Raw genomic sequence first — 27840 nt, forward strand, 5'->3', positions numbered from 1 at the left:
AAATTTATGCATCATGTCATCTGCCATTAGGGATAGGTTTACTTCTTCCTTTCTAATTTGGATGCCTTTTATTCCTTTTTCTTGCCTAATTGCTCTAGCTAGAAATTCCAGTACAATGTCGAATAGCAATGGTGAAAGTGGATATCTTTGTCTTGTGACCAAACTAGAGGGAAAGCATTTAGTCTTTCACCATTGAGTATGAAGTTAGCTGTGGATTTTTCATATATGTCCTTTATCATGTTCCCTCTACTACTATTTTTCTGAGTGTTTTTATCAAGAAAGAGTGCCAGATTTTTTCAAAGGCCTTTTCTGCATCAATTGAGATGATCATGTGTTTTTTTCCTTGTATTCCTGAGATAAATCCCATTTGGTTATGGTATATAATCCTTTTAATGTTCTGTTGGATTCAGGTTGCTAGTATTTTGTTGAAGGTTTTTGCGTCATATTCATAAAGGATATTAGTCTGTAATTTTCTTATCTTGTGGTATCTTTATCTGTCTTTGATATTATCTTACAGTTCATTCTTCACACAACAGTATTATGCTTCAAAAACAGTAAATCATTAAAAAGTGTTAAAAAAAAATCAGATCACTTGATTTCCTGTTGTCCTGAGGACCAAGTTTTCTGCTACTTCCTGTTCCTCACATGCTCTCTCTTTTCTCTCATAATAGAGGCATATGTCAGAGATATTGCAGGTTCAGTTTCAGACCACTGCAATAAACCAAATATTACAATAAAGCAAGTCACATGAAGTTTTTGGTTTCTTAGTGCATATAGAAGTTATTTTTACACTATACTGTAGTCTATTAAGTGTTCAATAGCATTATGTCTAAAAAACAATGTACATACCTTAATTTGAAAATACTTTATTGCTAAAAAATGCTAACCATTTCTGAGCCTTCAGCGAGTCATAATCTTTTTGCTGGTGGAAAGTCTTGCCTCCATGTTGATGGCTGCTGACTGATCAGGATGGTGGTTGCTGAAGCTTGGAGTGGCTGTGGCAATTTCTTAAAATAAGACAGCAGTGAAGTTTGCTGTATTGACTGGCTCTTCCTTTCACAAAAGATTTCTCTGTAGCGTGCGATGCTGTTTGATAGCACTTTATCCATGGTAGAACATCTTTCAAAATTGGAGTCAATCCTCTCAAACCCTGCTGCTGCTTTATCAGCTAAATTTATATAACATTCTGAATCCTCTGTTGTCTTTTCAATAATGTTCACAATATATTCACCAGGAAAAGATTCCATCTCAAGAAACCACTTTCTTTGTCTATCCATAAGAAGCAACTCTTCATCTGTTTCAAGTTTTATCATGAGATTACAGCAATTCAGATACATCTTCAGGCTCTACTTCTAATTCTAGTTCTCGTGCTATTTCCATCACATCTGCAGTTACTTCCTCCATTGAAGTCTTGAACCCCTCAAAGTCATCCGTGAGGGTTGGAATCAACTTCTTTCAAACTCCTGTTAATTTTGATATTTTGCCCTCCTTACATGAACTAAGAATGTTCTTTCCAGAAGGTTTTCAATTTACTTTGCCCAGATCCATCAGAGGAATCACTATCTATGGCAGCTATAGCCTTACAAAATGTATTTCTTAAATAATAAGACTTGAAAGTCGAAATAATTCTTTGATTCCTGGGCTATATAATGGATGTTGTGTTAGCAGGCGTGAAAACATTAATCTTGTTGTCCATCTCCATCAGAGCTCTTGGGTTACCAGGTACAATGTCAATGAGCAGTAATATTTTGAAAGTAATCTTTTTTTCTGAACAGTAGGTCTCAACTGTAGGCTTAAAATATTCAGTACACCATGTTGTAAACAGATGTGCTGTCATCCAAGCTTTATTGTTCCATTTATAGAGTACAGGCAGAATAGATTTAGCATAATTCTTAAGGGCCCTAGAATTTTCAGAATGGTAAATGAGCATTGGCTTCAACTTAAAGTCACCAGCTGCATTAACCCCTAACGAGAGTCAGCCTGTCCTTTGAAGCTTTGAAGCCAGGCATTGAGTTCTCCTCTCTATGAAAGTCCTAATTGGCATCTTTTTCCAAATGTAAGGCTGTTTCATCTACATTGAGAATCTGTTGTTTAGTGTAGCCACCTTCATTGATTATCTTAGCTAGATCTGGGTAACTTGCTGCAGCTTTTACATCAGCACTTGCTGGTTCACCTTGTACTTTGATGTTATAGAGATGGTTTCTTTACTTAAACCTCGTGAACCAACAACCTCTGCTAGCTTCACACTTTTCTTCTGCAGCGTCCGCATCTCTGTCTGCCTTCATAGAATTGAAGAGAGTTAGCCCTTGCTCTGGATTAGGCTTTGGTTTAAGGAATGTTGTGGCTGGTTTGATCTCCTAGCCACACCACTAAAAGTTTCTTCCCATCATCAATAAGGCTGTTTCACTTTGTTATCATTGGGTGTTCACTGGAGTAACACTTTTAATTCCCTTCAAGAACTGTTCCTTTGCATTCAAAACTGGTGCAAGACGCCAAGTTTTCAGCCTGTCTCAGCTTTCAACATGCCTTCCTCACTAAGCTTAATCATTTCTAGCTTTTAATTTGAAGTAAGAGATGTGTGACTTTTCCTTTCACTTGAATGCTTTGAGGCCATTGAAGGGTTATTCACTGGCCTAATTTCAATATTGTTGTGTCTCAGGGAATAGGGAGTCCTGAGAAGAGGAAGAGAGATGGGGTTAATGGAACAGTCAGAACACACACAACATTTATCAGTTAAGTTTGCCGTCTTACATGGTGTGGTTTGTGGTGCTTCAAAACAATTACAACAGTAACATCAAAGATCATTGATCACAGATCACCATCACAGATTAATAATAATGAAAAAGTTTGAAATAATTGCGAGAATTACTAAAATGTGACACAGAGACATGAAGTGGGCACATACTGTTGGAAAAATGGTGGCAATAGACCTACTCAAGAGGATTGCCTCAAACTTTCAGTTTGCAAAACATGCAGTATCTGCGAAGTGCAATAGAGTGAGGCACAATAAAATGAGGTGTGCCTGTAAATTTCTCCCCTTCTCTGAATACGTGTAGTTTCTTTATGTCTCCAAGTCTGTTTTGTCATCTCTGCTTGGTGAACTCCACCTCATCCCTCCTACTCCCAGCTGAGGTATTACCTTTGTAAAATTTTTCTTAATCTCTCCCAGATACAATTAATCATTGTGCCTCCATGTGTTCTTTTTTTTAACCTACTTTTTTTTAATGGAGATAAAATTCATATTCAGTGAAATGTACAGATCTTAAGAGTACCGTTTGATGATTTTGATAAATTTATATACCTCTGTAACTACCACCCCAATGAAGATGTAGAATATTTCCATCAGCCCAGAAAAATTATCTTGTGCCCATTTCCAGTCAATCCCCACTCCCCATGGGTTACCTCTTTTTTGATTTCTAACATCATAGTTTAACTAGAACTTTGTGTAATGGAATCATATATTACAAACTTTTACAAATGACTTATTTCACTCATCCCAATGTTTTTGAGATTTTTCTGTTTCCTCTATCAGTGTATTAGTTAGGGTTCTCTAGGGAAACAGAATCAATGAGAGGTGTCTATGACTATAAAATTTATAAAAGTGACTCACGCAACTGTGGTTATGCACAAGTCCAAATTCTGTAGAGTAGTCAACAAACTGTCAACTCCAAGGAAGATATCTGATGAACTCCTCAGGAAATGAACCGGCATCAACGAACTCCTCAGGAAATGAACTGGGATCTTTGATGAACATGTTTGATGGACTCCTCAGGGAACGAACCAGCAACTTCGACGAACTCCTCAGGAAACCCTTCACTGGGCAGCCAAAGAAGTGAAGGTCCTCTATCTGTCTCGCTTATAAGTCTTCAACTGATTAATTGGATTAAATCCAGCCAATTACATTCTCTCATTGTGGAAGACATGCCCTTTGGTGGGTCATTAGTCACAGCTGTAGTCAATTGACTGATGATTTAATAAACCAGCCTGTTGGTCTATTAACCAGCCACAAACATCCTCGCAGCAATTGTTAGGCCAGTGTTTGCTTGACCAGACAGCTGGGTATTATCACCTGGCCAAGTTGACACATGAGCCTAACCATCACAATCAGTATTTCATTGTATGGATATACTACATGTCTTTATCCATTCTCCTGTGGATGGACATTTGGATCATTCCTAGTTTGTGGCTATTATGAATAAAGCTGCTGTAAAGATTCTAGTACAAGTCTTTTTGTGGACATGTTTTTATTTCCCTTTAGTAAATAACTTTGAATTTTAATGTTTAGTTATAGGGTAGGGAGATTATAGTTAACTTTATAAGAAACTGCCAACAGTTTGCAATATCTTTTTTTTTTAACCTCATTTTATTGTGTTTACATATATATTTACATAGCTTTGATTTGTTTCCATGCTATTTTGTGCTCTACTTTAATCAATTACACTATTTCATGTAAATCTCTCCATATATTACCATGTTTCCCAAACTTGTCTTAAATAGTATTTTATGTTTATATGACAGGTTTATTTGACAAGTTTATTTGTTCTTCAGAGGATTTTTCGTTGTTCCCAATTTTATCATTAGTAGTGCTATTCAGACCTTTTACAAATTACTTTTATTCATCTGATTCATTTTCTCTAACAGTGGTTCCTGTAGATATTTTTAAATTCAATTTTATTGAGATTATTCACATACCATACAATCATCCAAAGTGTACAATCATTTGTTCATAGTACTATTATATAGTTGTGCATTCATCACCACAATTAATTTTTTTTCAATTTTAGAACATTTTCATTACTCCAGAAAAGAAATAAAAATAAAAAAGAAAACTCAAATCTTCCTATACCGCTAAACCCCCCTCTATTATTGACTCATAGTATTATATAGTACATTTGTTACTGTTGATGAAAGAGTATTAAAAATATTATTATTAACTTCTATTGTTAACTTCTATTGTTAACTATTGCTATGATTAACTTCTAGTAATAGTGTCACACATTTGTTCTGGTTCATGAAAGAAATTTCTAATATTTGTACAGTTAATCACGGACATTGTCCACCACAAGATTCACTGTGTTATATATTCCTGTGTTGTAACCTCCAACTTCCCTTCTGGTAACATACATGACTCTAAACTTCCGCTTTCTACCACATTCACACACCATTCAGCATTGTTAGTTATCCTCACAATAATGTGCTACCGTCACCTCTGTCCATTTCCAAATGCTTAAATTCAACCTAGTTAAACATTCTATACATATTAAGCAACCGCTCCCCATTCTTTAGCCTCATTCTATATCCTGGTAACCTATATTTCATGTCTATGAGTTTACATATTATAATTAGTTCACATCAGTGAGATCATACAATATTTGTCCTTTTGTGTCTGACTTATTTCATTCAACATAATGTCCTCAAGGTTCATCCATCAACCTGTTTTCTTCAAGATGGTTTTATTCATGCACCATACATTCCATCCAAAGTAAACAATCAGTGGTTCCCTGTATAATCATGTAGTTATGCATTCACCACCACCACCACTATCTATACAGGGACATTTCCATTTCTTCCACAAAGAAAGAGGAAGAGTCAAAAAAAAAAAAAGTAAAAAAAACAAAAGAAAAAGACAACTAAAAAGCAACAAAAGAAAAGATAAAATTAAAATAAAGTACAATAAAAAAGTCAGACAACATTGCCAATGCCAAGAATCCCATACACCTCCCTTAAATCCCCCTCTTACAGGCATTTAGCTTTGTTATATTGCCTTTGTTACATTAAAGGAAGCATAATACAATGTTTCTGTTAACTATAGACTCTAGTTGGCATTGCTTGTGTTTCTTCCCCGATACTGCCCTATTTTTAAGACCTTGCAAGGTTGACGTTCATTTTTTCTCCCTCATGTAAAAACACATTTGTACATTTTATCAAAATCATTGACTGCTCTAGGTTTCACTAAGTTATACAGTCCCAGTCTTTATCTTCCCTCTTTCCTTCTAATGTCCCACATGCCCCTAATCTTCCTTTTTCAACCATACTCACAGTCATCTTTGTTTGGTGTACTTACATTATTGTGCTACCATCACCCAAAATTCTGCTCTAAACCTCTCACTCCTGTCTTTTCCTATCTGTCTGTAGCACTCCCTTTAGTATTTCCTGTAGAGCAGGTATCTTGTTCACAAACTCTCTCACTGTCTGTTTGTCAGAGAATATTTTAAACTCTCCCTCATATTTGAAGGACAGTTTTGCTGGATATAAAATTATTGGTTGGCAGTTTTTCTCTTTTAGTATCTGTGCCAGTTTGAATGTATTGTGTCCCCCAAACTCCATTATCTTTGATGTAGTCTTGTGGGGCAGACGTTTTGGTGCTGATTGGATTTGCTTGGAATGTGCCCCATCCAGCTGTGGGTGATGACTCTGATGAGATATTCCCATGGAGGCATGGCCCCACCCATTCAGGGTGGGCCTTGATCAGTGGAGCCATATAAATGAGCTGACTCAAAGAGAAGGAACTCAGTGCAGCTGTGAGTGATATTTTGAAGAGGAGCAAGCTTGCTAGAGAGGAACGTCCTGGGAGAAAGCCATTTTGAAACCAGAACTTTGGAGCAGACGCCAGCCATGGGCCTTCCCAGCTAACAGAGGTTTTCCAGATGCCATTGGCCATCCTTCAGTGAAGGTACCCGATTACTGATGTGTTACCTTGGACACTTTATGGCCTTAAGACTGTAACTGTGTAGCCAAATAAACCCCCTTTTTATAAAAGCCAATCCATCTCTGGTGTTTTGCATTCCGCAGCATTAGCAAACTATAACAGTATCTAAAATAATATCACACCACTGCCGTCTCACCTCCATGGTTTCTACTAGAAATCCACACATAGTCTTATTGAGCTTCCCTTGTATGTGATGGATTGCTTTTCTCTTGCTGCTTTCAGGATTCTCTCTTTGTCTTTGATGTTTGATAATCTGATAATTAAGTGTCTTGGCGTAGGTCTATTCAGAACTCTTCTGTTTGGGGTACACTGCACTTCTTGGATCTGTAATTTTATGTCTTTCTTAAGAGATGGGAAATTTTCAGTGATTATTTCTTCCATTATTGCTTCTGCCCCTTTTCCTTTCCCTTCTCTTTCTGGGACACCCATGACATGTACATACATGCACTTCATATTGTCATTCAATTCCCTGAGACGTTGCTCATATTTTTCCATTCTTTTCCCTATCTGTTCTTTCTTTTGTATGTAGGATTTCAGGTGTCCTTTCCTCTGGTTCATGAATGTTTTCTTCTGCCTCTTTAAATCTGCTGTTGTATGTGTCCATTGTGTTTTTCATCTCTTTGTGTTGTGCTTTTCATTTCCATAGGTTCTGCCAATTGTTTTTTCAAATTCATCCTTATGTTCACCCAGTGTTTTCTTTATATCCTTCATCTCTTTTTCCATATCTTCCCTCAACTTGTTGAATTGGTTTTTGAATTGCTTTAGCATATTTATTTGAAGATCTTTAATTAGTTGCTTCAGTTTCTGTATTTCAGTTGAAGTTAGTTTTTTCCCTTGACTGGGCCATATCTTTGTGTTTCCTAGTGTGATTTGTAGTTTTCTGTTTAGGCATCTGGTTTCCTTGATTACACCAATCAGATTTTCCCAGACCAGAATGGGTTCAGGTCTCAGGAGAAGGCTGTATTCAGTATCAGGTTTCCCTAAGGGTGAGTCCTAGAAGATTGACAGACTTTCCTATGAGGCCTCTAGACACTGTGCTTTTCCTAACCTGCCCAGCAGGTGGTTGCCTGTCAGCTTGTTCCTCCCCACTGGTGTAAAGAGGTGTGGTCCCTTTAATTCTCAGCAGACCCTGTCCTGTCCAGAGATGGAGAGTGTCAGAAGCCAAGCTTAAGTTGTTTCTGATTTGATTATTTGTTTTCCCCCAGGCCCTGGGGTCTGACTTCTGAAGGGAGGGCAGCCACTTGAGCTGGACCCCACCCCCCTCCTCTTAGGAAAGATAACCCCCTAGGAAGTTATCTTCTACACTTTAGTTACTCCTTTGTCTCTCTGACTCTATCAACTCCACCCCTGCCTGGGTCAGCAGGAGAACTGAAAATGCCTGAGGCTTTCTCTACTGAGCCACTCAGATTGGGAGAGAAAAAGAGGAGAAAGAAAGAGAGCCCCTTATCAGAGCCCATCTCCAGCCCCCCAGTTTTGCCTTTTGGCCAGAGATAGTACCCAGTTCCCTGTACTCCTTTTCTTGGGACACAGCCATCTTCCAGTACTCTACACTAAGCTGTCTTCAAAAGCCTCTGTTTTTTTCTGTCAGCCCCACCTCCTCTCCATTGGGAGCAACCTCAGGTTACGTTGCTGCTTGTTAGGGGTTTATCTTTGCTTGTAGCTTGTATTCAGCAGTCTACATTTGTTAATTAAAACTGCAGTTGGAGTTTGGCCAAGCTACATGCCCTTGCTCCTGGCAGGGACTGCTGCTTTTTCCCACAGTGAAGTTTTGCAACGTAGCCTGCTGTGCTGGTGGGGGAGGGGTGCCGGTTCTGCAGTTTTTACTTACAGCTTTTATGCTGCGGTCTCAGCTATTCTGCCCATTCCAGGCTGGTGTATGATGTGTGAACAGTCACAGTTTTCCCCCAACAGTTGTTCCAGACTATTTACTAGTTGTTCCTGACTATTTACTAGTTGCTCTAGAGGACTAACTAAATTCCACACCTCTCTATGCTACCATCTTGCCCCCCCCTAGTTTTTCATATCTTTTACTTAGCACTTACCACAACAGATTGTAGTTAATTGGTTTGTGTCTGTCTCTTCCATGGAACTGATAGCTCCTCAAGACTAGGATATATCTTATTCTTCATATTTGCCCTAGTGCTTAGTACAGCGTCTGACACGTATTTAGTGTTCCATAAATATCGAACATATAACTTTAGTTCTTTATTACTTTTATGGAATGTATCACATACTGTCTAATTGGTTGTGTTCTTCTTTCTTCTCTACTAGATTGCAACCTCCTTAATGAATAGGAACTTGGTTTATTCTTGTCATATTTCCCAAAATGTCTGTCTCATTGCTTTGAAAATTACTTGTGGTGTTTGAATGAATAAATCAGCCCGTCACCAAGAAGGTGAAGACCCTGAGAAAGAAGAAAAGTTTGCCTTTGCTCCTGCTTAGGAAGGAGAGAAGGGAAACCAGGCAGAGCTTCTGTTACATCTGTTGCCCAAATTTTGGGTGAGGGGGAGCTCACTGAGACTTTTAGCATGAAAAAAACATGTTGTATCACTGTGCTTTGCTTAATTTGCCTCCATTCCAATAATTTGTTACAGCAGTGAGGGAGGTGGGTTTTTTTCCTTTAGTTGGTGTGACAGGGCCCAAAGCAGTTTATATGGATCAGTAGATAATTTTTTAAAGCAATTTTATTGAGATACATTCACATACAATACAATCAGTGGCTCATAGTATAATCACAGAGTTGACAATTTTGATTAGTGTTGCACCCTACATTGACAGAAAATAAGGTTTTCACTTTGCAGGAAGTGCTGTTTACAAAATGAAAGAAATAACTGCAGTATTTGAATTTTTGTCTGGTATTTTTTCTTACTTTTTCAGTTAAATCCAGATGTGAATGTTTTCCAGCGTAAATTTGTAAATGAAGTTAGAAGATGTGAAGAAATGGATCGAAAACTTCGTATGTGCATTTCAGTCTTGTACAATACTCCTATAATGAGTCATTAGTCGTAGTTAGAGACATCAGTCCTCTTAATAAAGGAAGAAAATACTACAAGAGAAAAAGAAAGGAGGAAAAATCTTGCAATCCTGGTGTAAGATGAATTTTTTATATTCAATCTTATATACACAATGTTGTCTTGTTTGAGGTAGGTGGTGCTTAATAGAAATATAGTGTGAGGTGACAAGGCTGCAAACTGAAAACACTGGTTATTTTTTCATGGGGAAGGTTTTATAGCAGAACTACATTATAGAATTCTGAGAGATAGGACCCAGACCACCAATTTTAAATAACAGCATAGCCACCTTTTAATTTGAGTGATTCATTAGGAAGGACACTAACATGTATTAAGGTCCTGTTGAGTGCCACAGCATTCATATACCTTATTTCATTCATTTCTCACAACATTCCTTCCAGATAGATGTTACCTTGTTTAATGAAGGAGGAAGCCAAAGATCAGAGAGGTTAAGGGACTTACTGAAATGGTTGTGATGGAATCAAATCAGTATTTGAATCCAGGTTGTTCTGTCTGACTCCACAGCCCAGGATCTTGCCATTTTACAAAGCCAGTTTTAGGTTAGCTGGTAGGTGAATTTGGTTCCTACTAAAAAAAATCAGTAGCTGTCACCTGGTGTTTTTTTGGGGGGGCTGGGGGGGACTTCTTCTGTGTTTTGGTTTTTGGGGTTTTGTTTGTTTTAACTTAAATCTGACCTGATGATTTTCAAATTTAATGAAACCCAATTTTTTTTTCCTGTTGAAACCTTTACTTCTATAATGAAAACAGCTTTGCCCATAATTCACGGTGCCCTGGACTTAGGATACCAACTTGTATGTGGCCAATTAGGAACCATGCCAAACTGCATTCTTCTTAGAAGGTCTATTCAGTTTATAAATGGACTTGACTAATGATTTCTTTCATATCACCTTTAATATGAACCCTTAAGTTGCATTAATTATGCCCCAAGATATGAGAGACCGATGGTAATTCAGATGGGCACCTCTGAGAAGGTTTGTGAGTTTCCTGTCCCATTTTAGCGAGATTTTTTTGAAAAACTTGGAGAAAGACTTAAATTCCCCACCAATCTGAGAATGCATGCAAGTTTTAACAACATGAAGTGGAAAAATCAAGAATCCCAGCATGGCACCCAGTAGCCCTCCACAGATAAAATCATTAGCCAGATAAGCACTGTGTGTCTTTGCAGTAGGCAAATACTCCTTAATGGAACTTCAAAGCCCAAAAAAAAAGGACATTGCTAAATCCATTATGGAAAAGAACAGGCACCATCCTTCGAAAATACTCTCCAATTCCATGGGATTTACTATCTTGAAAGCCTGCTGTTTCTAAATTTGTCATGATGCTTGTGGTCTTGAGGCAGTGTTTGAACTCTTTCAAATGAAGTGAAAATTGCTTCTATTATCACTGCAAGTATATACCAGAGTTGCGTATTTTGGAATGCTGACATGCTTACCGAGAAGGTGAGTAAGATCCTCTTACAGACCAAACATAAGTGCCAGTGTCTTCTGCATTAATCTGTCCCTCCTCAACTGAAATATTGCATCCTGAGTTTTTGATTCCAAAAGAAGAGACTTCTGAACAGGAAATGTGGTTCCTATATTGTTAAAATTTGCACAACAGCCAACAAGTAATGCTTCATTTCACAGATATTTGTAATATGAGATATGTCTTGTTTTGAAGTTGTTAGGATTGTGTCTCTTTTCCTGAGCTTCTGAATCTGTCATGTTGCTTAAGATCTTTCTTCATGAAGGACTTTTTTCTGGGCCTGGTGGTAACTTTTGGATAACTTCCCCATTTCATCTGTTGTTAACCCTGTTAGATTCTCTCTTCTGGAATCAATTGTGGTAACTATCACCCTGGGTGTAACAGCCCATGCGCAATAGCCATCCATCCTGAGGTCAGAGAGCAAGCAAGCCCTGATAAAACCCTTTTGATATGGAGTTGTCCCACTAGTGTGTTGAATTATATTTTTCTGTAGCTCTGCTTTGCCAACAATATCTGTAAGCAGAACCATCATACTTGTGGTAGTAGTCGCAGATACGGGCCAGTTTTAAGACCAGAGTAGAGAAAGAACGGGGCTGTGGGATGACCATTCTCTTCAGGTAGTTGTGCTTTGGACAGTGTGAGGTAAGAGAAAGAGGAATGTGGAGAGAAAAGGGTTTACATGTTCTGCTTATTTTATGTAAAAGTATCTTTCTCACTATACAGTTCTTTGTAGCCAGCTATTGGGTGGTATTATTTTTTTTCTCAGATAACGGCATTTCCAGGCATGTACAGTAAGGCATGAATGTTTCGATTCTGTCATTTAAGGGTTTGTGGAGAAAGAGATAAGAAAAGCTAACATCCCAATTATGGACACTGGCGAAAACCCAGAGGTACCCTTCCCCCGGGACATGATTGACTTAGAGGTAAACAATTTTCCTGAGAAAGCCAGATAAATTTCTTTCTACTTATATGCAGAAATTATTTTCTTGAGTGAATGGAGAAAAGAGTAATTCTGTCCTTGTCAATGTTGTCTAGTGATTGTAAGTTTCTTACGAGTGGGATTGAAGTGAATTCCATTTTTATAATATCAAACATTATCTTGAACAGTAGTGTGTGCCCCTAAATAAATGTTTATTGGTTTATTGAAAACCTATTAGATTGACATCAATTTGTATATTAACTTATTTATCTTATAGACTCTGAATAAACAGCCAGTGGGCTTTTCAGTTATTATTTTATCCATCTGAAATTCCCCAAGAAACTTACGGTGTATAGTAGAATCCATAGGCAAATAAAGATGATTTTAAGCCAAAAAATTTCATAAATAAAATTGCTGTGGTAAAATCACAGTATTTGGTTGGTAGATGTAAGATATCTTTGAACTGTCAGGGTGGTAACAGTTCTGAGGGGTAAATTCTTAATGTCCTTCAGAGCAGGCATATTGATCTTTGTTTGAGTTAATAGTTTGATTTTTCCTCCCCATCTAGGCCAATTTTGAGAAGATTGAAAATGAACTGAAGGAAATCAACACAAACCAGGAAGCTCTGAAGAGAAACTTCCTGGAACTGACTGAATTAAAATTTATTCTTCGCAAAACTCAGCAGTTTTTCGATGAGGTCAGACTATTGTTTCTTTTAGTATTTGAGCAGCTGATATTACATATAACCACACAAGTGGGCCATATTTTTAATCCAAGAATTATTTTTAATTTGCTAGTTTGAAAGCAATACCATTTTTGCACCCTGTTTTAGTTGAAGAAATATCAGATTATGTTCCATTTTTCATGCAATACACAGCCAGCTATGGTTTTTGTATATTTTTACATTTTCTGCAGTTTTTCATTTCAGGATGGGGAAGGGAACCATAAAGTAGTTGTAAAGATATAGTTAGTTGAGATTTTTGCTTACATATTTTAAGGTAAGTATTTGCTTAAGGTTAAAGTTGAAGAACCAAGAAAACTTTGGTTATACATGAAATTATAACAAAATTTTAATCTCCAAACATTTTGTCATCAAATTTTTATATTATTCTGTATGTTTGCTTATCAACCTTTGAGCATATTTTTAAGTACTTTTGGTTAGCATGTGTCACACCTTTTTCGAGAGTTTTTCTTTGTGTTGTATGGCAATGTCAGTAGGATACCTGTTTGAAGCTCTTAGATTCTTACATAAACTTAAACTGAAATTGCCTTATAGGGAAAAGTGTTAAGTTCCCTGGGTTAAAAATGTAGATGATTTAGTTGCTAGGTGACAACTTGCTGAGGTGACCCCATGGAATAGATTGATAGCATGACTTTCAAAAGGCTTCCTTCTTCTAATTAAACCTGGAAGGAGTCTTAGCTTTCAGCCTGGATGTGGTTTTCCTGATGGCTTAAAATATGGGTAACTCTATTTTTGTTAGGTGTCTTTGTCACCAGATTAGCAACATTAGATACTTCAGAAATTGTCCCAGTCACTATTCAGTGTGCCTTTCCACAAAGTTCTTTTATTTCCTTTACTCAACAAAAAACTTGGCAAAGCCTTTTTTTTATTTGAATAATTTATTTTTGTGTAAAAAAAGATACCTTTGAAACACTATTTAGTACATGATCCACCTGACATTTAAACATTCCTAACTTGATGCTAACATTCAAGCCAATAGAATTTAGTTGGCAAAGCTTTTAAATACAGAGGATCTATTTTAGTTAGCATCTAATATCTTCTCAGTTTTACTTTTAATTTCTGTCTTTTGAGGAGAGACCAACTCTCCAGAGTCTCTCAAGGCTGGAGCAGGGGTATTCCAACTAGTAGCATCAGCCTCCCTGGGAACTTGTTAGGAGTGCAGATTACTATCTCAACCCCAGAACAGCTGAATCAGAAACTCTGGGTGGGGCTTAGCAATCTAAGGTGATTCTAAGGCACATTAAAGTTTACGACTCCTGGGCTAGAGAAAGTCTGCTGAAGATGTGACGCATTCCTCAGTAATTAAAGATTTGGTTCAGAGAGCTATGCTAATTAAAAAAAAATCTGTAGGGGCAAGGAAAAGGGGAAAAGCTTGTGTGAATTTAATTGCCTGATCCTCCCAAGAATATTAGAGAATCTGGTTCTATATCAATAGAGGTTTTGTGTGAATATTCAGCTTGATTCACTGAGTTGAGAATTTTAAGACTAAGATGGTAAATTCTTTCACCTGTCTCCAATATTATTTCATTAGAAGGTGTGGGGCAGGGTGATGAACTCTTTCCAAGTGTTTAAGGTCTTTTGCAACAGGCATAGTCACTTAGGCCATATTATTTTAATGATCAAATAATTTGAAACTCTAGAATGTTCATTGCCTAAATATTATTGTGTTTATTTTCATTGATTCACTGAGTCTTTCATGAGTACCTGCTCTTTGTGAGGCACAAGATGAACGAGACGTGGTCCCTGCATTCAAGGAATGTGTCATTTAGTCATGTCAGGAAATATCTCCTCAGGGCACAATGCCTCTATGTGCTCAAAGATGCGTGCTCTTCTACACATGTCCAAGCTGCTGCCCACAGATCCAATGTAAACCTGGCCTCAGGATCAAAGCCCAGATATTTTTAGCGTCATTTGGGGCTTAATTCTTTTACCTCTTATTCTTTTCCTTTGGTATAGCCTTTAGTTGGCTGCTGGAATATTTCTGAGATGTATGAAAATATGTCTAAGGATTGAAGTGAGATTGCTGGTCTAGTTCATTCTGGAAGAAATTCTAGATAAAGACTAACAGATGGACTCCCTTAAATATAAATGAAATAATTATTTAAATTATTAATTTTATAATTTAAAAATAGTAAAAACAAAATAAGAGGAACCATTTTGAAAGATAACATAAGATTTTTAAAATTGCTAAATTGTTTTGTTTTTTGATCTCTGGAAGTAGGCTTGCGGGCCTCTTCCACTGCTTTCCTCATCAATCCCTCTTTGGTTCCTAGCACCTTCAAAACAGTGTGGAAGTCCTCCAATAAGAAGGATTCTACTTCTGTCTCCAAGTGTGCAGTCGGTGCCTTGCCTGCTCTCCCCAATAGTCTCAGCCAGTCTCTTTAAACAGACCTTGCCCTGTTGCTGCCAAACAGCAATGTCAGGTGTCACTACCATGACAGAAGCTAAGGCCTCACCCAGTGAGTGTCTGTGGTGCAGAGTGTACACTTTAAATGATGCAAAAGATAGGAAACTTGGGACCCTCGCATCTCAGAAAATTAGGGTTTTCCATGAAGATTTCTTCTTCCGTGCCTGAAATTGCGATGTTTGCAAATGACCTAAACACTACCAATTATAAAGCCTCTGCTTTTTTTTACAATTTGGTGAATGCAATCAATAATTCACAGTAACAGGTGAGCAGAAAGTGGCCAAATCAAAAAATGATTCTTTGCTTCTTTTGGCATAAGAGTTACAATTGGCAGGATATGTAGAAGGGGAGAAATAAACATAATGGATATTCTTACCATTTAAGATGATTACAAATTCAACTTAGCCCTTTCTTAGCCAGAGCATTTAAAATGACTTGTTAATGATTACACTTTTCTCAGTCTTCTTGCTTATGAAGAACTATAAGAGCTGGAGAGATTTCTCTGCATCTTTAACCATAAGCACCATAATATGCAAGAACGTTAAAGAAGACTGGAAAAGTAATGGTTAATGGCATGCAGATCCCTGTCTACCTTTCCTTCTGAGTTTTCCATCCATCTGCTTTCTTTATTTTTCTTTTCCATCTCTCATCTCCTGTGGGGCTTGGGTAAATGCCTTCGGTGATGCAATGGAATTTCTTTCTCAATGTAGATGGAAATAAAAAGGTTTGTTCTTGGTAATTGACTTAGCTTGAACTGGATATGTTGCTTATACTTAAGTGCTGTAGAAACAGAACTGCTGAAATTCTGCTACTTCCTTTTTCAAGGCATGGTTTTCGGTATTCTGATTAGGAAAAGAGGTAAACCATAGGGCATAGCAAATAGTTTAGAGGAACATTGGCAGTGCTGTTGTTAGAGAACCCACATGTTCCAAGATTAGCATTTAGATACTCCACTACATGGTTTTAGATGCTGCTATAAAAGCTTTAGTCCATGGTTCTGGTAATCCTAATTTCCCATCGGATACAATTACTTTACTTAAAAAATTTTAACTTTCCTTTCTAAGATTCAGGATGCTTAAGTACATAGTAGTGAAACTATAATATTGTTGCAATTTCTGTTTAATTTTAATTCTGCTGTTTTTTATTCCCCGAGAGTCTCATATACAGTCTTTGCATTAGTCTACTTCCTAAATGCCATTTACTGTCCCATCAGGTATCTCCTTTAGAGCACATTTGTTTGCACTGAGTCTGATCTTTAGAGTTTACTTAAACCAGGTCTTCTGAACCACGCAGGGAAGTAGGAGGGAGTCTTGTGGGTAGCAGTTTCACTGGTATTTGCCAAGGGATATGCAAGAATTAGTTGAAATGTAGTCTTCTGGATCCTCTAAACAATTGTGTGTGGGTTGCAATCAGCTGATTTGATTTCAAATAGAAACAAAAAGAACCCCCTAAATTTCCATTGCGCAGCAGATGGTAAAGCTATGCCCCCATTATCTTAGCAAAGTAAACTTTTCCAAGTCTCATGACAGTGTTTCTTTACCCTTCTGGTATATTTCCTTTTTCTTTATTTTTTTTTTTAAATCGAAGTTTATCCTGCTTCTCTAATTTACTTCCCAGAACAATTGCCTTCACTTTTTTAGACCTTCAAATTTTATCATCTGTTTATTCTGTTTTTCCCCATTTTTGGTTGTCGTGTTTATGGCCATATGATTATATCAAGCAAGGTTCCCATGTGGCATTTTTTGTTAGTGGGAATGAGATAAGTAGAATCGAATTGAAATTTGGAATGAAAATGATAGAGAAAATATAACCTGACTTTTTGTTTTATTTTGCTTTTGAAAAGGAAGATTACTCTGGCTTGTTTCTAGTCTTTGGTCAAATGAGTAGTGTGTGAATATTAAAGTTGGGTAGATCAGGCAGTGAAGTCAATCAGATTTATTTTTAAGTGCAGCTTCTTTCTGATGGAAGTAAAGGGTGGTAGGATAAGTTGGATAGAGAGAGGCTAGGAAATGTAGACCTACACCTGGAAAGGTCCCTCTCCTCCTTCATTTCATTGTATAAATTGTCATGGTGGAAATCATTTTAGATCTAACCAATTAGCCCCACCCATGAGCTCTATGTTGGCTTATCTGTTGCTTTTCTTCACTTTACTTGGTTTAGACTGTGGGCTTGAGCTGTAATCTCAAGAATCCTTAAACTGTAAAACCCAATGAACTTTTTAATATTTCTAAATTCCTATTCAGAACATAGGACATTCAGATGTGTTTTTAGTTGTTCTTCCCTTTATGGATACAGTGGAGATTCAGGCCTGTTTGGCTGTAGTGCTTCTTATCCTTTTGGGAAAAGAAATACTCTTTAAATTCCATGGTTTGGAGTATTTTATATACAATGACCAATCTGAAAGTTCTCATGTTCTGGATTTTTAAGGGCATGGAAAACCTAGGTATCTGGAAATGCCCTTCTGCCTCTCTCCAGATCAGACTGTGTTCAAGATGGTGACAGTGTCTTGCTTTCTTCCTTTTTGGAAACAGTCTCTATCTTTCATATTCCCACATGTGAAAATTCTAGTTTGTACCTGCCTGGAAATTAAATGTTGAAAGTATCTATAGAGCTGTCTTGTTTTAGCTCAAAAGGGAGACACACTTCAGTTTCCTATCCACATGCAAAGGTATTTTCTAATACTTTCATGACTCATTCAGAGAAACATAGGAGAGAAAATGGCTTCCACCAGGTGACAGATTTATACATGACACCATCATTGAATGTTTTTTCTTTATTCCTTATTTCTAAAACCATTTCCTCAGATGCTTTACTGGGACAATTATGCTTTCTTTCCCTTTTTGTTTCTTTCTCTTATTTTCTTGCCCTATTCTTTTTATCTTGTTTTTGTGGGTGTGTCTTCTCTTTTGGTAGCTTTTCCCATCTTTATTTTCTAAACTTATCTCCTGGTTCCTCGTTCCCTGCATGCCACTAACTATTTTCATTAGATATTAATTGATTTGTGAATTCAGGCTGAATTGCATCATCAGCAGATGGCGGATCCAGACTTGTTGGAAGAGTCCTCATCCCTCTTGGAGCCAAGTGAAATGGGAAGAGGCACGCCTTTAAGACTTGGGTAAGTACCACTTCAGCCTTTTGGTACTCAGTGGGGTCAAGTTCATTTTTGATGTTCAGAAAGGCAGTGAGGCTTGGGATTCACTTGCTCACAGGATGCTGTCTTCTGAGAGCATTAGGTGTTTGGATTTAGTTCCTAAGTCGTTCTGTCAACTCTCTGCTGGGTCCAGGAGTAAGGCTAGGAATATGGTCTTGGCAGCCCTTTGGACATAATGACCTACAGTCTCCTATGCGTAGTCTTAGCTCCTCTCCTTTCACTTTCCTTCTTTGTTTTCTTGAAGCTACCCTTCCATGAGACAGAACAGAATTCCCAATCTTGCTTTTCTTCCCACAGCTTCGTGGCTGGTGTGATTAACCGAGAGCGCATCCCTACTTTTGAGCGCATGCTGTGGCGGGTGTGCCGGGGGAATGTGTTCCTGCGACAGGCTGAAATTGAGAACCCCCTGGAGGATCCTGTGACTGTAAGACAAGGAAATTGCATCCTGTGGAGTAGGTCTTGCAAAGTAGCCCAGAGCAGTAGCACAGCATGGTGCCACCTGAATCTGATCCTCCCACAGAGAAGCCCTTACATTTATCCTTCCTTTGATCTAGGAATGAAGAGGACGGCTCCTTTCCTCTAATTCCTGTTATATGTATACATATGATATATACATGATGTATACATATACATTTTCAAGTTTTACCCTTGTAGATATTATTTGATTGGAAATATGTTTTTTCCAATTATTTTATACTTTAGCTTTATACGTTTTCTGTTACTAATCTGGGATCTAAAGAAAATTAGTCTTTTATAAACATTGACTTAAAACAAGACATCTGATTTTGAGTTTGGTAATATATAAGGAAAGAGAAGGAGAGATTTCCTAAACTTTGATCTTTAAAAGTTGATGAAATTTTAGCTGTTAAAGTTTTTTTGTCTACTTGTTTGTTGAGAGAATTAGAAACTTGGTTTAAAAATATATATTGTGCAAGATGGGATGATTTTTCTTCCCCACTTGCTAATTCTTTGCAAAGTGAGAACAACTTCATATCTTGACATTTGACAGAAAGGAACAGGGTCCATAACATAAGCAGAAGTATGGTGAGTCCTTACTACAGGGATCACAAGCAAAGAATGTTAAATGTACTGCAAAACTTTACTTGACTTTTTAACTTTTATTTTGAAATAGTTTCAAGCTTACAGTACAGTTGCAAAACTAATACAAAACCCATAGAGAGAACTCCAACACACACACACCCTTACCCAGATACCCAGATCAACCAATTTTTAACATTTTGCCATATTTGCCATATCATTCCATTTATCTGTCTGCCTATCTGTCTTCTAAACCTTTGAGAGTAGGTTGTGTACATTGTGTTCCTTGAACACCTAATACATCCATGTGCGTTTCCTAAGAACAAGAATATTCACTTATATAACCACCTTAAGTATAGTATCAAGTTCAAGAAATTTAGAATTGATATAAAAAATACAGTCTGTATTACAATTTTTTCATGTTCTCCATAATGTCCTTCTGGGCCTTTTCCCCTCCTTATTAGATCCAGTCCATGATCATGTACTGCACTGAATTGACATTGTCTCTTTAGTTGATCTTTTCTTTTTTTAATTGTGGAAGCTTATATACAACTTAAACTTTCCCATCTGAACCACACCCAAGTGTACCATTCAGTGGGATTAATCACATTCACAATGTTGTGCTACCCTCACCACCATCCATTACCAGAACTTTCCCATCACCCCAAACAGAAATGCTGTACTCACTATGCTTTAACTCCCTATTCCCTCTCCCTCTTGCCCTGAGTAACTTGTACTCTACTTTCTGTCTCTGTGAATTTGTATGTTCTAGTTACTTCCTGTAAGTGACATCATACAGTACCTGTCCCTTTGTGTCTTACTTATTTTACTCAACATGATGCCTTCACAGTTCATCTGTGTAGTAGCATGTGTTAGAATTTCATTCTTTTTTAAGGCTGAGGAATATTCCATTGTATTCATATACTAGGTTTTGTCTGTCAGCTGGTGGACATTTGGGTTGCATCCATCTTTTGGCTATTGAAAAATAATGCAGCTGTAAACATCGGTATACAGATATCCGAGTCCCTGCTTTCAGTTCTTTTGGGTATATTCTTAGAAGTGTCATTGCCAAGTCATACAGTAGTTCTATGTTTAACTTTTTGAGGAACTGCTAAACTATTTTCCACAGCAGCTGCACCATTTTCCATTCCCTCCAGCGAGGTACTAACGTGCCTATTGCTCTGCATCCTAGCCAGCACTGGTTATTTTCTAGTATTTTAATAATAGCCATTCTAGTGGATGTGAGGTGTTTACTTCACTTGCGTATTAGTATTGTTTAAAGCCTGGAGTTGGTTTTTTTGTTCTGAATTATCTCACAGATTTCTTAAATCAAAATTCTTACTCCACCTAAGAAGAGAGATTGAATTTTGAGACTATTCAGATTGGCTAAAAATGAACCGGTTATGTGGCTTTTATTCTCCATACTGAGTAGGAATGTGATGACATTGAGGTGACAGTGAGTCTGCTTACCCAGAGAGCAATTTTGCAGTCTTACTGAAGGCTGTTCTTGGGTTGTGGAAACATTGTAATTGCAGTCATCCCTAATGTGGAGCTGTTCTCAGGAATATTGTCAGTTTTCCTCTGGGCAACAGAAACATTTTCTTAACAAATCAGGAAAGAAGTCTGGATATCTACAACAGAGCAGCTGCACAAAGAGTATGCTCCTGTTTATCCCTTGAGAATTTAGGGATTTAAGGCTCCTGAGCCTTCATTAGCTCTCGTGCACCCTGTTTTTTTCCTCATCCCCTTTTTTCTTCTAAACTTTTGTTCATTTGTTTGTTCTTTTCTTAGAAAGGCAATACATTTTCTATAGGAATATCAGAAAATACACACAACCAGAGGCAATCCTGGTTGACACCCCTTATACCTTATTTTTCTGATCTTTCCTTCTAGTCCTTGCAAACTCGGTGCTTGGAATGGATTGCCTTCCTCCCTGCCATGTAAAGTCAAAATCAGCATGAATCATGAAATTCTACAACAACATTCTTCCCAACAACTTAGTTAACTTGTAGTTATTCAGTCCCTTTTATCTGGGAATTTCTAAGCATATGGACAGACAGGAATGGCTTCCTTCCCTTTCCTTCTCTCTATACTTTTGCCATTCAGGCAGGATAAGAGTTAAAGTTGAATTGATAAATTGTGCTAAGTAGCGCTCAGAGGAGTATCATCTTAGCTTCTGCATCCAGCTCCTGGTCAAGTCTAAAACCAAATACGAAAGGAATTTTGTGAAGTAGAGATTGCAGGGCAAATGTTCTTGTAGTGAAGCTTTAGAATGGAGTGATTAAAGTTCAGGATTGCCATATCCTGAAAGGATTCTGTTGATTCTATATCACACAAAAAATAAGTTACTTAAAAAGTTTAAAAAAAAAAAAAGTTTTCACGTGGCTTCAGAAGTCTGAACTCTTCATTTTTGATTCTGGGGCCTAGGGCGACTACGTGCACAAGTCTGTGTTTATCATTTTCTTCCAAGGCGATCAGCTGAAAAACCGAGTCAAGAAAATCTGTGAAGGGTAAGAGAAATGTGCCTCCACCCAAAGGACACGACCGTACCTGAACTGTGAAACCTCAGAATAAAGAATAGTGAAATACAAATCTTTGTTAGTCTACTTTGACACAATGAATATTATCTTTTAATAATGGTAGAACTCCTTTAAACAATTAAAAGTGGCCCCAGTTAATTTTTTAAAAATACCATCAAAACCAGTTTCCTTTCCCTGGGGAAAAATAGTTAGGACTCATGGTTTCTAAATGCCACACTATTCTGGGATGGTGGGTCTGCCCACCTAGCCTAATATCATGGCACTGTGTCCCTAAAGTTTTCCGAAATTCTGCCCATGGAATCTTTTTTTCCATGTCATTTTTTTCCCTATAATGCACAATATAATTTGCTTTTTTTTTTTTTTTTTTTTAAATCTCAATAGAATGTCAAGTTAGTTCAAATGTTATTGCTCTATCTTTAGGCCTCTTCACATAAATAACTATTGTTGATTAGTGCATCAGTCTGAACTACTACTGTTTTGGCCTTTCAGGTAATTTAGGATCACTTTCAGAGATTACTTAAACTGGATAGGTTGAGAAGCTACGATGTTCCTCAGGCTGTGTCTGTACGTTCCAGGTTCCGAGCCTCTCTCTATCCCTGTCCTGAGACACCACAGGAGAGGAAGGAAATGGCTTCTGGAGTTAATACCAGGATTGATGATCTCCAAATGGTACACAGAGGGCTGGAGGGAATTTGTTTTTGTGAAATGCTGTAAGAGAAGACCATTCTCCTTCCTTGAAAGACACTTGTAGCAGCCCAGGCTTCCAAAAAAAAAAGGAATGTCCATTGGTAATATGCCCCACTGGGAGCTGCGGAAAAGACTCAGCAAATGAGACTAATTGCACTAGTCATTCCTAGATGAGACAGGAATGCTCTTTAAGTATGCTTAGTTAAAAACAAAAAATCAGATAATACAGAAGTATATATAAAGTAAATTTTTCTCCCCCCCCACCCACACTCTACCCCAGAGGCAGCTACTCCTAGCAGGTGGTTGACACCTTAGATCTTAACTACAGTCTAACCAAAGAGTACCGGTATGGCTCTTGTACCCAACAAGAGATTGCATTAGTTTTTTTTTTTTTACCAAAACTGCAGCATGTGCAATTTATAGACACTATGGTTGTCCTCCTAAGGGAGGAGTCATAGTTTATGCATACATGGAAGGAAAAGGGTGGCAGGTTGGGGCTTTGTTCCTTTTGAAAGAGTGAATATGATGATTGCCTTCTTGATATATTAATAAACATACTTAATCCCACAGGCAGTTCCTTCCTGCAGTGGCAGAATTGTCAAGACATACATTGTAACTCCCATTTTAAACTCCCTTTCTCAAAATTCTTCCTTCCACCCCCCATTGTATATAACCCACCCACTTGACCTATTGAGATATACTTGTCTGTTTAATCAGAGGAAGAGAGTTTTTTTAAGAACTTCCAGTGGATGGCCATGTTCTGAGTTCCAGGGCTGTCTTTTCTCCTCCCAGGCTTATGGATGGATTTAAAGAACATGTGCAGTAGACAGGATAAATGACAAGACTTTGATTTTTAAAAATCCAGCTGTATGAACTGATTTAAAAAGGGATTGAATACCAATGAGTGGGATGGGGAAAGAGAAAAACACATAAAACTTTGCTTGCAAATCTATTTAGCATACTTTCTGAAGAAATTTTAGTAGTAATTTGAAATAGTCAACAAACAGGAGAGCAAGTAACTTTGCTCCTTCATTCTCAGCTGACACAAACATTTCTCTTGTATGGTTTTTTATTTCTTTTTAACCTCTCTATGGAGGTCAGCTCCCTCTGCCCAAGATAATTTTTCAGCAAGTAGTTGCTACTTCGTTCAGAACTGATTGAAGAACCAGCTATGGTAGAGATTTGTGCTTAAAATGGGCAGTATATAGCTTTTTCCTATCCAAAGAAATGTGGAGATTTAAGTAGAAATCCCATGAACATCTCATCCAGAAATGTGACTGGTTGCTTGCCCAGTTCCTTCCAATTGGAAGGAAGAGGCTTAGCCCCTCTTCTGCTATTGAAATCTTCAATATTTGGCAATAAACAAAGCAATGGAATGTAAAATATTCTACCCTTTCCTTCAACCCTAGTCTGGGTGATGTGATTCCTCTGAGGGAAATCTGCACTAGTTTCCAAAGGATCAAAATGGAAACTTTTCCCCATGAGGCCTGTGGTGTGTGGCAGTCTAAACCCGCTCTGCAGGCTGGGGGTCCTCCCGCTCCCACAGTGCCTCCTGCCGGCTGTTCCGCTGGCATGGGGTCTCCTGGCACAGGCAGATGGTGTGCTCGGCACTGCCTTGTTCCCACTGTTCCCTGTTCAGGGATCCCTGCTCTTGTGAAGTGTGGGCTTGTTGACTTTGTCTACTCCTGGACCTGTGATGCTTGCTTCTTTGAGTCTGAGTTACAGGATCCATGTGGGAACTCACTGCTCTTTAATGACCCAGGTAAAAGCTGGTGGCCCACATTTATTTTGCTGTGTCTCCTTTGAATTGGTAATAAGATTAAATATAGAGAAAAGCTAAAAACCATTTTCTCAGGTTCCTTTTCAGCTTGAAGCTAAATGAACATGAATGTTAGTGACCAGAAATCTGATTTCTTGTAATTTGGCCAAAAAGAGGCCATTCGTGCCAGAAGAAATAAAAAAACAGGTATCCAGCTACCCTTATCAGAAAGCTGTGTCACTTTGCCATTCATATCCTGAGATCTAAGACTGGTGGAAGAAGGGTCCCTCCCTTGTTCCTTTTTATTCCAAAAGGTTCTGAATCAAACAGAGGATCACCGTCAGAGGGTGCTGCAGGCAGCTGCGAAGAACATCCGTGTCTGGTTCATCAAAGTGCGAAAAATGAAGGCCATTTACCACACTCTGAACCTCTGCAACATAGATGTGACCCAGAAGTGCCTGATTGCCGAGGTCTGGTGCCCCGTCACTGACCTTGACTCCATCCAGTTTGCACTCAGAAGGGGCACGGTGAGTCCCTCGCAGCTTGCAGCCAGGAAGAGATGTTCCCATCAGCAGTAATAATCAATTTCATTTTTATGACATTTTTACTTTGTGTTCTTTAATGTAATCATCTTGTATCCTGACAGTACAGTTCACATATAGACCTAGAGTACTATCCTAATTTTACAAATCTGGAAACTGGTTCAGAAAGGTTAAATGAATTGGTAATAGACTCATGGTTCTTCAGGGTCGCTCACAAGGAGAACATAGGTTTCCTGATCTACTCTCTCTGGGCATTAGACTACTTCTGTTGTATAACCTATGCAACTGCTCTGTCCAAGACACTAATATATGGGTCAGGAAGGGTACAGAATTGTAAAAAAAAAACAGCCTCAAGTATCTTATGGTCTGTTAGGAGAGGTTGACATGCAAAGTACAAGACAGTCTTGCTTAGAGTGGTATATGTATGTGGAGGGAACATGCTGGCTTCTACAACTAGGGTGATTGGAAAAGACTTCAAAAAGAAATTGGCATTTGATCAGGGCTCCGATGAATGGGTAGGATGTTGCTTGGCAATGATGAGAAGAAAACATTGTGGATGAAGGCAGGATGTACAGTGTGTTACTGCGTGGTTGGGTAGGAACAGGAATTATAATAGGATAGCTGAAAAAGTAGAAGGTAAACCTGAATCAGGTGGATTGGAACCTAATTGTGAGGAGTCTTTAAATAGCAGGTGTTCTAGTTTGCTAATGCTGCTGGAATGCAAAACTCCAGAGATGGATTGGCTTTTATAAAAGGGGGTTTTATGTGGTTACACAGTTACAGTCTTAAGGCCATAAAATGTCCAAGGTAACACATCAGCAATCGGGTACCTTCACTGGAGGATGACCAATGGTGTCTGGAAAACCTCTGTTAGCTGGGAAGGCACATGGTTGGCATCTGCTCCAAGTTCTGGTTTCAAAATAGCTTTCTCCCAGGACGTTCCTCTCTAGGCTGCAGTTCCTCAAAAATGTCACTCTTAGTTGCACTTGGGATATTTGTCCTCTCTCACCTTCTCTGGAGCGAGAGTCTGCTTTCAACGGCTGTCTTCAAACTGCCTCAAGTCTGCAGCTCCTGTGCTTTCTTCAAAGTGTCCCTCTTGGCTGCAGCTCCTCTTCAAAATGTCACTCTCAGCTGCACTGAGTTCCCCCTGTCCGTCAGCTCATTTATATGGCCCCAGTGACTCAACTTAGACCCACCCTGAATGGGCGGAGCAACACCTCCATGGAAATTATCCAATCAGAGTCATCACCCACAGCTGAGTGGGGCACATCTCCACAGAAACACTCAAAGAATTACAATCTAATCAATACTTATAACGTCTGCCCACACAAGAATTACATCAAAGATAATGGCATTTGGGGGACACAATATATTCAAACAGGCACAGCAGGTTAGAGGGTTTGAGTTTTATCCCACAGGGAGTAGAGGGCATCAGAAGTTATTTAGCCGTGAAGAGACACCGTCAAAGCAAAGTCTTACAGATGTAATTGGTTGATCATATCTAGGTTGTATTGAGGAGTAGAAAGAATCTGTCGGTCAGTTAGGAGGTTATTGTAGACAAGTGTAGTAAGTGATGAGGATCCCTATGGTAGGACTTGACAGTGGGAAAAGAAAATATTGATTGATTTGCAAGACATTCTGAAGGAAGAATCAACAGGTCAACAGGTATACTGGTTCCTAGCAAGATGCAGGAGAAATACAAGGATAAAGAATAAAAAAAAAAAAAAAAAGTTTCTGAGCCATCAAAGTTGAGTGGTTGGTAGAATAATGGTTCCATTAATGGAAATATAAGTTCAGCAAAAGAAGCTTATTGGGAAAGATAGTAAGTTCAGTTTCAGTCATATTGAGGTGCTATATGGAAAAGTCAAGCAGACAATGGGACAGGTTAATAAAAGAGAGGGCAGAACTAAAGAAGGGGGAGTTGTGAGAGTAGAAGGTGGTGAGAACTCCAAGAGGAAGACTGCAGAGTGAAAATAAGGAAACCAGAGATAGAACCTTGGACCTGCCGTGTGTTGGGGTAGGTAGGGAGGAAGAGCAAGCAACGAGAGAAAAAAGGAATGGTGAGCAGAAGGGGAACTCCTAAAGAATAAAGATTTTCACCAAAGAAAAGGGGAATATCTCCATTGTCAGAGACTCACGTGTGGAAGAAAGACCTTCAGATCTGCTGATGAGCCAGTTACTTTGAGCGAGTGTGATCAACCAGACTGCAATGGATTAGGGAGTTAACAGTAGGTGGGGAAGAAGGAACGGCAGAGAAAATACTTTGTTTTCTCTGTAAAAGGAGGAGAAAACTATAATAAACCAATGAAATAACTTACAAATGAAGATGTCTCCAGAGGGGATATTCCATGTTTTCTTTGGTTACACATTTTAAAGTTTGATTTTTTTCACAGTAAGGATGTTCTTCCTGAGACTTAATTTAAATCTTCCACTGTAAATATTATACCTAGTTTCAATGTCTCTAAAGATAACCTATAATTGTAATTTTTATTTAGGGTTACTGAGATATAAATTACATGAAAGAATATACATGTGTTTTTTGTGTACAGTTTGATGAGTTCTGATAAATATATTCACCTGTGTAACCACCACCACAATTAAGAGGATCACCTCATTGTGATATATGTGCTTCATGTTTCCCAGGAACACAGTGGTTCCACCGTGCCCTCCATTTTGAACAGGATGCAGACAAATCAGACTCCCCCAACCTATAACAAAACAAATAAGTTCACATATGGCTTTCAGAACATAGTAGATGCTTATGGAATTGGAACTTACCGAGAGATAAATCCAGGTAAAAAAGCTCCACTCTTTTCCCCCTAGCGTTTTTTTTTTAATTTGTTTTTTGTT

The 27840-nt window shown here is 38.2% G+C and overlaps 1 protein-coding gene and 1 pseudogene across 6 annotated transcripts in view; one reads left to right on the forward strand and one right to left on the reverse strand.

Moving 5' to 3' along the window:
• Positions 1–27840, forward strand: part of ATP6V0A1 (ATPase H+ transporting V0 subunit a1) — an 81728-nt gene that overhangs the window by 22762 nt on the left and 31126 nt on the right. For 4 of the 6 annotated variants that reach the window (XM_037808191.1, XM_037808189.1, XM_037808192.1 and 1 more), the window contains 9 exons: positions 9587–9665; positions 12031–12128; positions 12693–12821; positions 18285–18388; positions 18722–18848; positions 21890–21972; positions 22578–22671; positions 24763–24975; positions 27634–27784. In XM_037808191.1, the coding sequence (XP_037664119.1) occupies positions 9587–9665; positions 12031–12128; positions 12693–12821; positions 18285–18388; positions 18722–18848; positions 21890–21972; positions 22578–22671; positions 24763–24975; positions 27634–27784 (1078 nt within the window). The remainder of the gene's footprint in view (positions 1–9586; positions 9666–12030; positions 12129–12692; positions 12822–18284; positions 18389–18721; positions 18849–21889; positions 21973–22577; positions 22672–24762; positions 24976–27633; positions 27785–27840) is intronic. The other 2 variants (XM_037808193.1, XM_037808194.1) reach the window with 1 other exon arrangement.
• Positions 10620–11444, reverse strand: LOC119513200 (annotated as a pseudogene).

The sequence above is a fragment of the Choloepus didactylus genome, chromosome 18 (genome assembly GCF_015220235.1).
Source record: "Choloepus didactylus isolate mChoDid1 chromosome 18, mChoDid1.pri, whole genome shotgun sequence".
Taxonomy (NCBI): domain Eukaryota; kingdom Metazoa; phylum Chordata; class Mammalia; order Pilosa; family Megalonychidae; genus Choloepus; species Choloepus didactylus.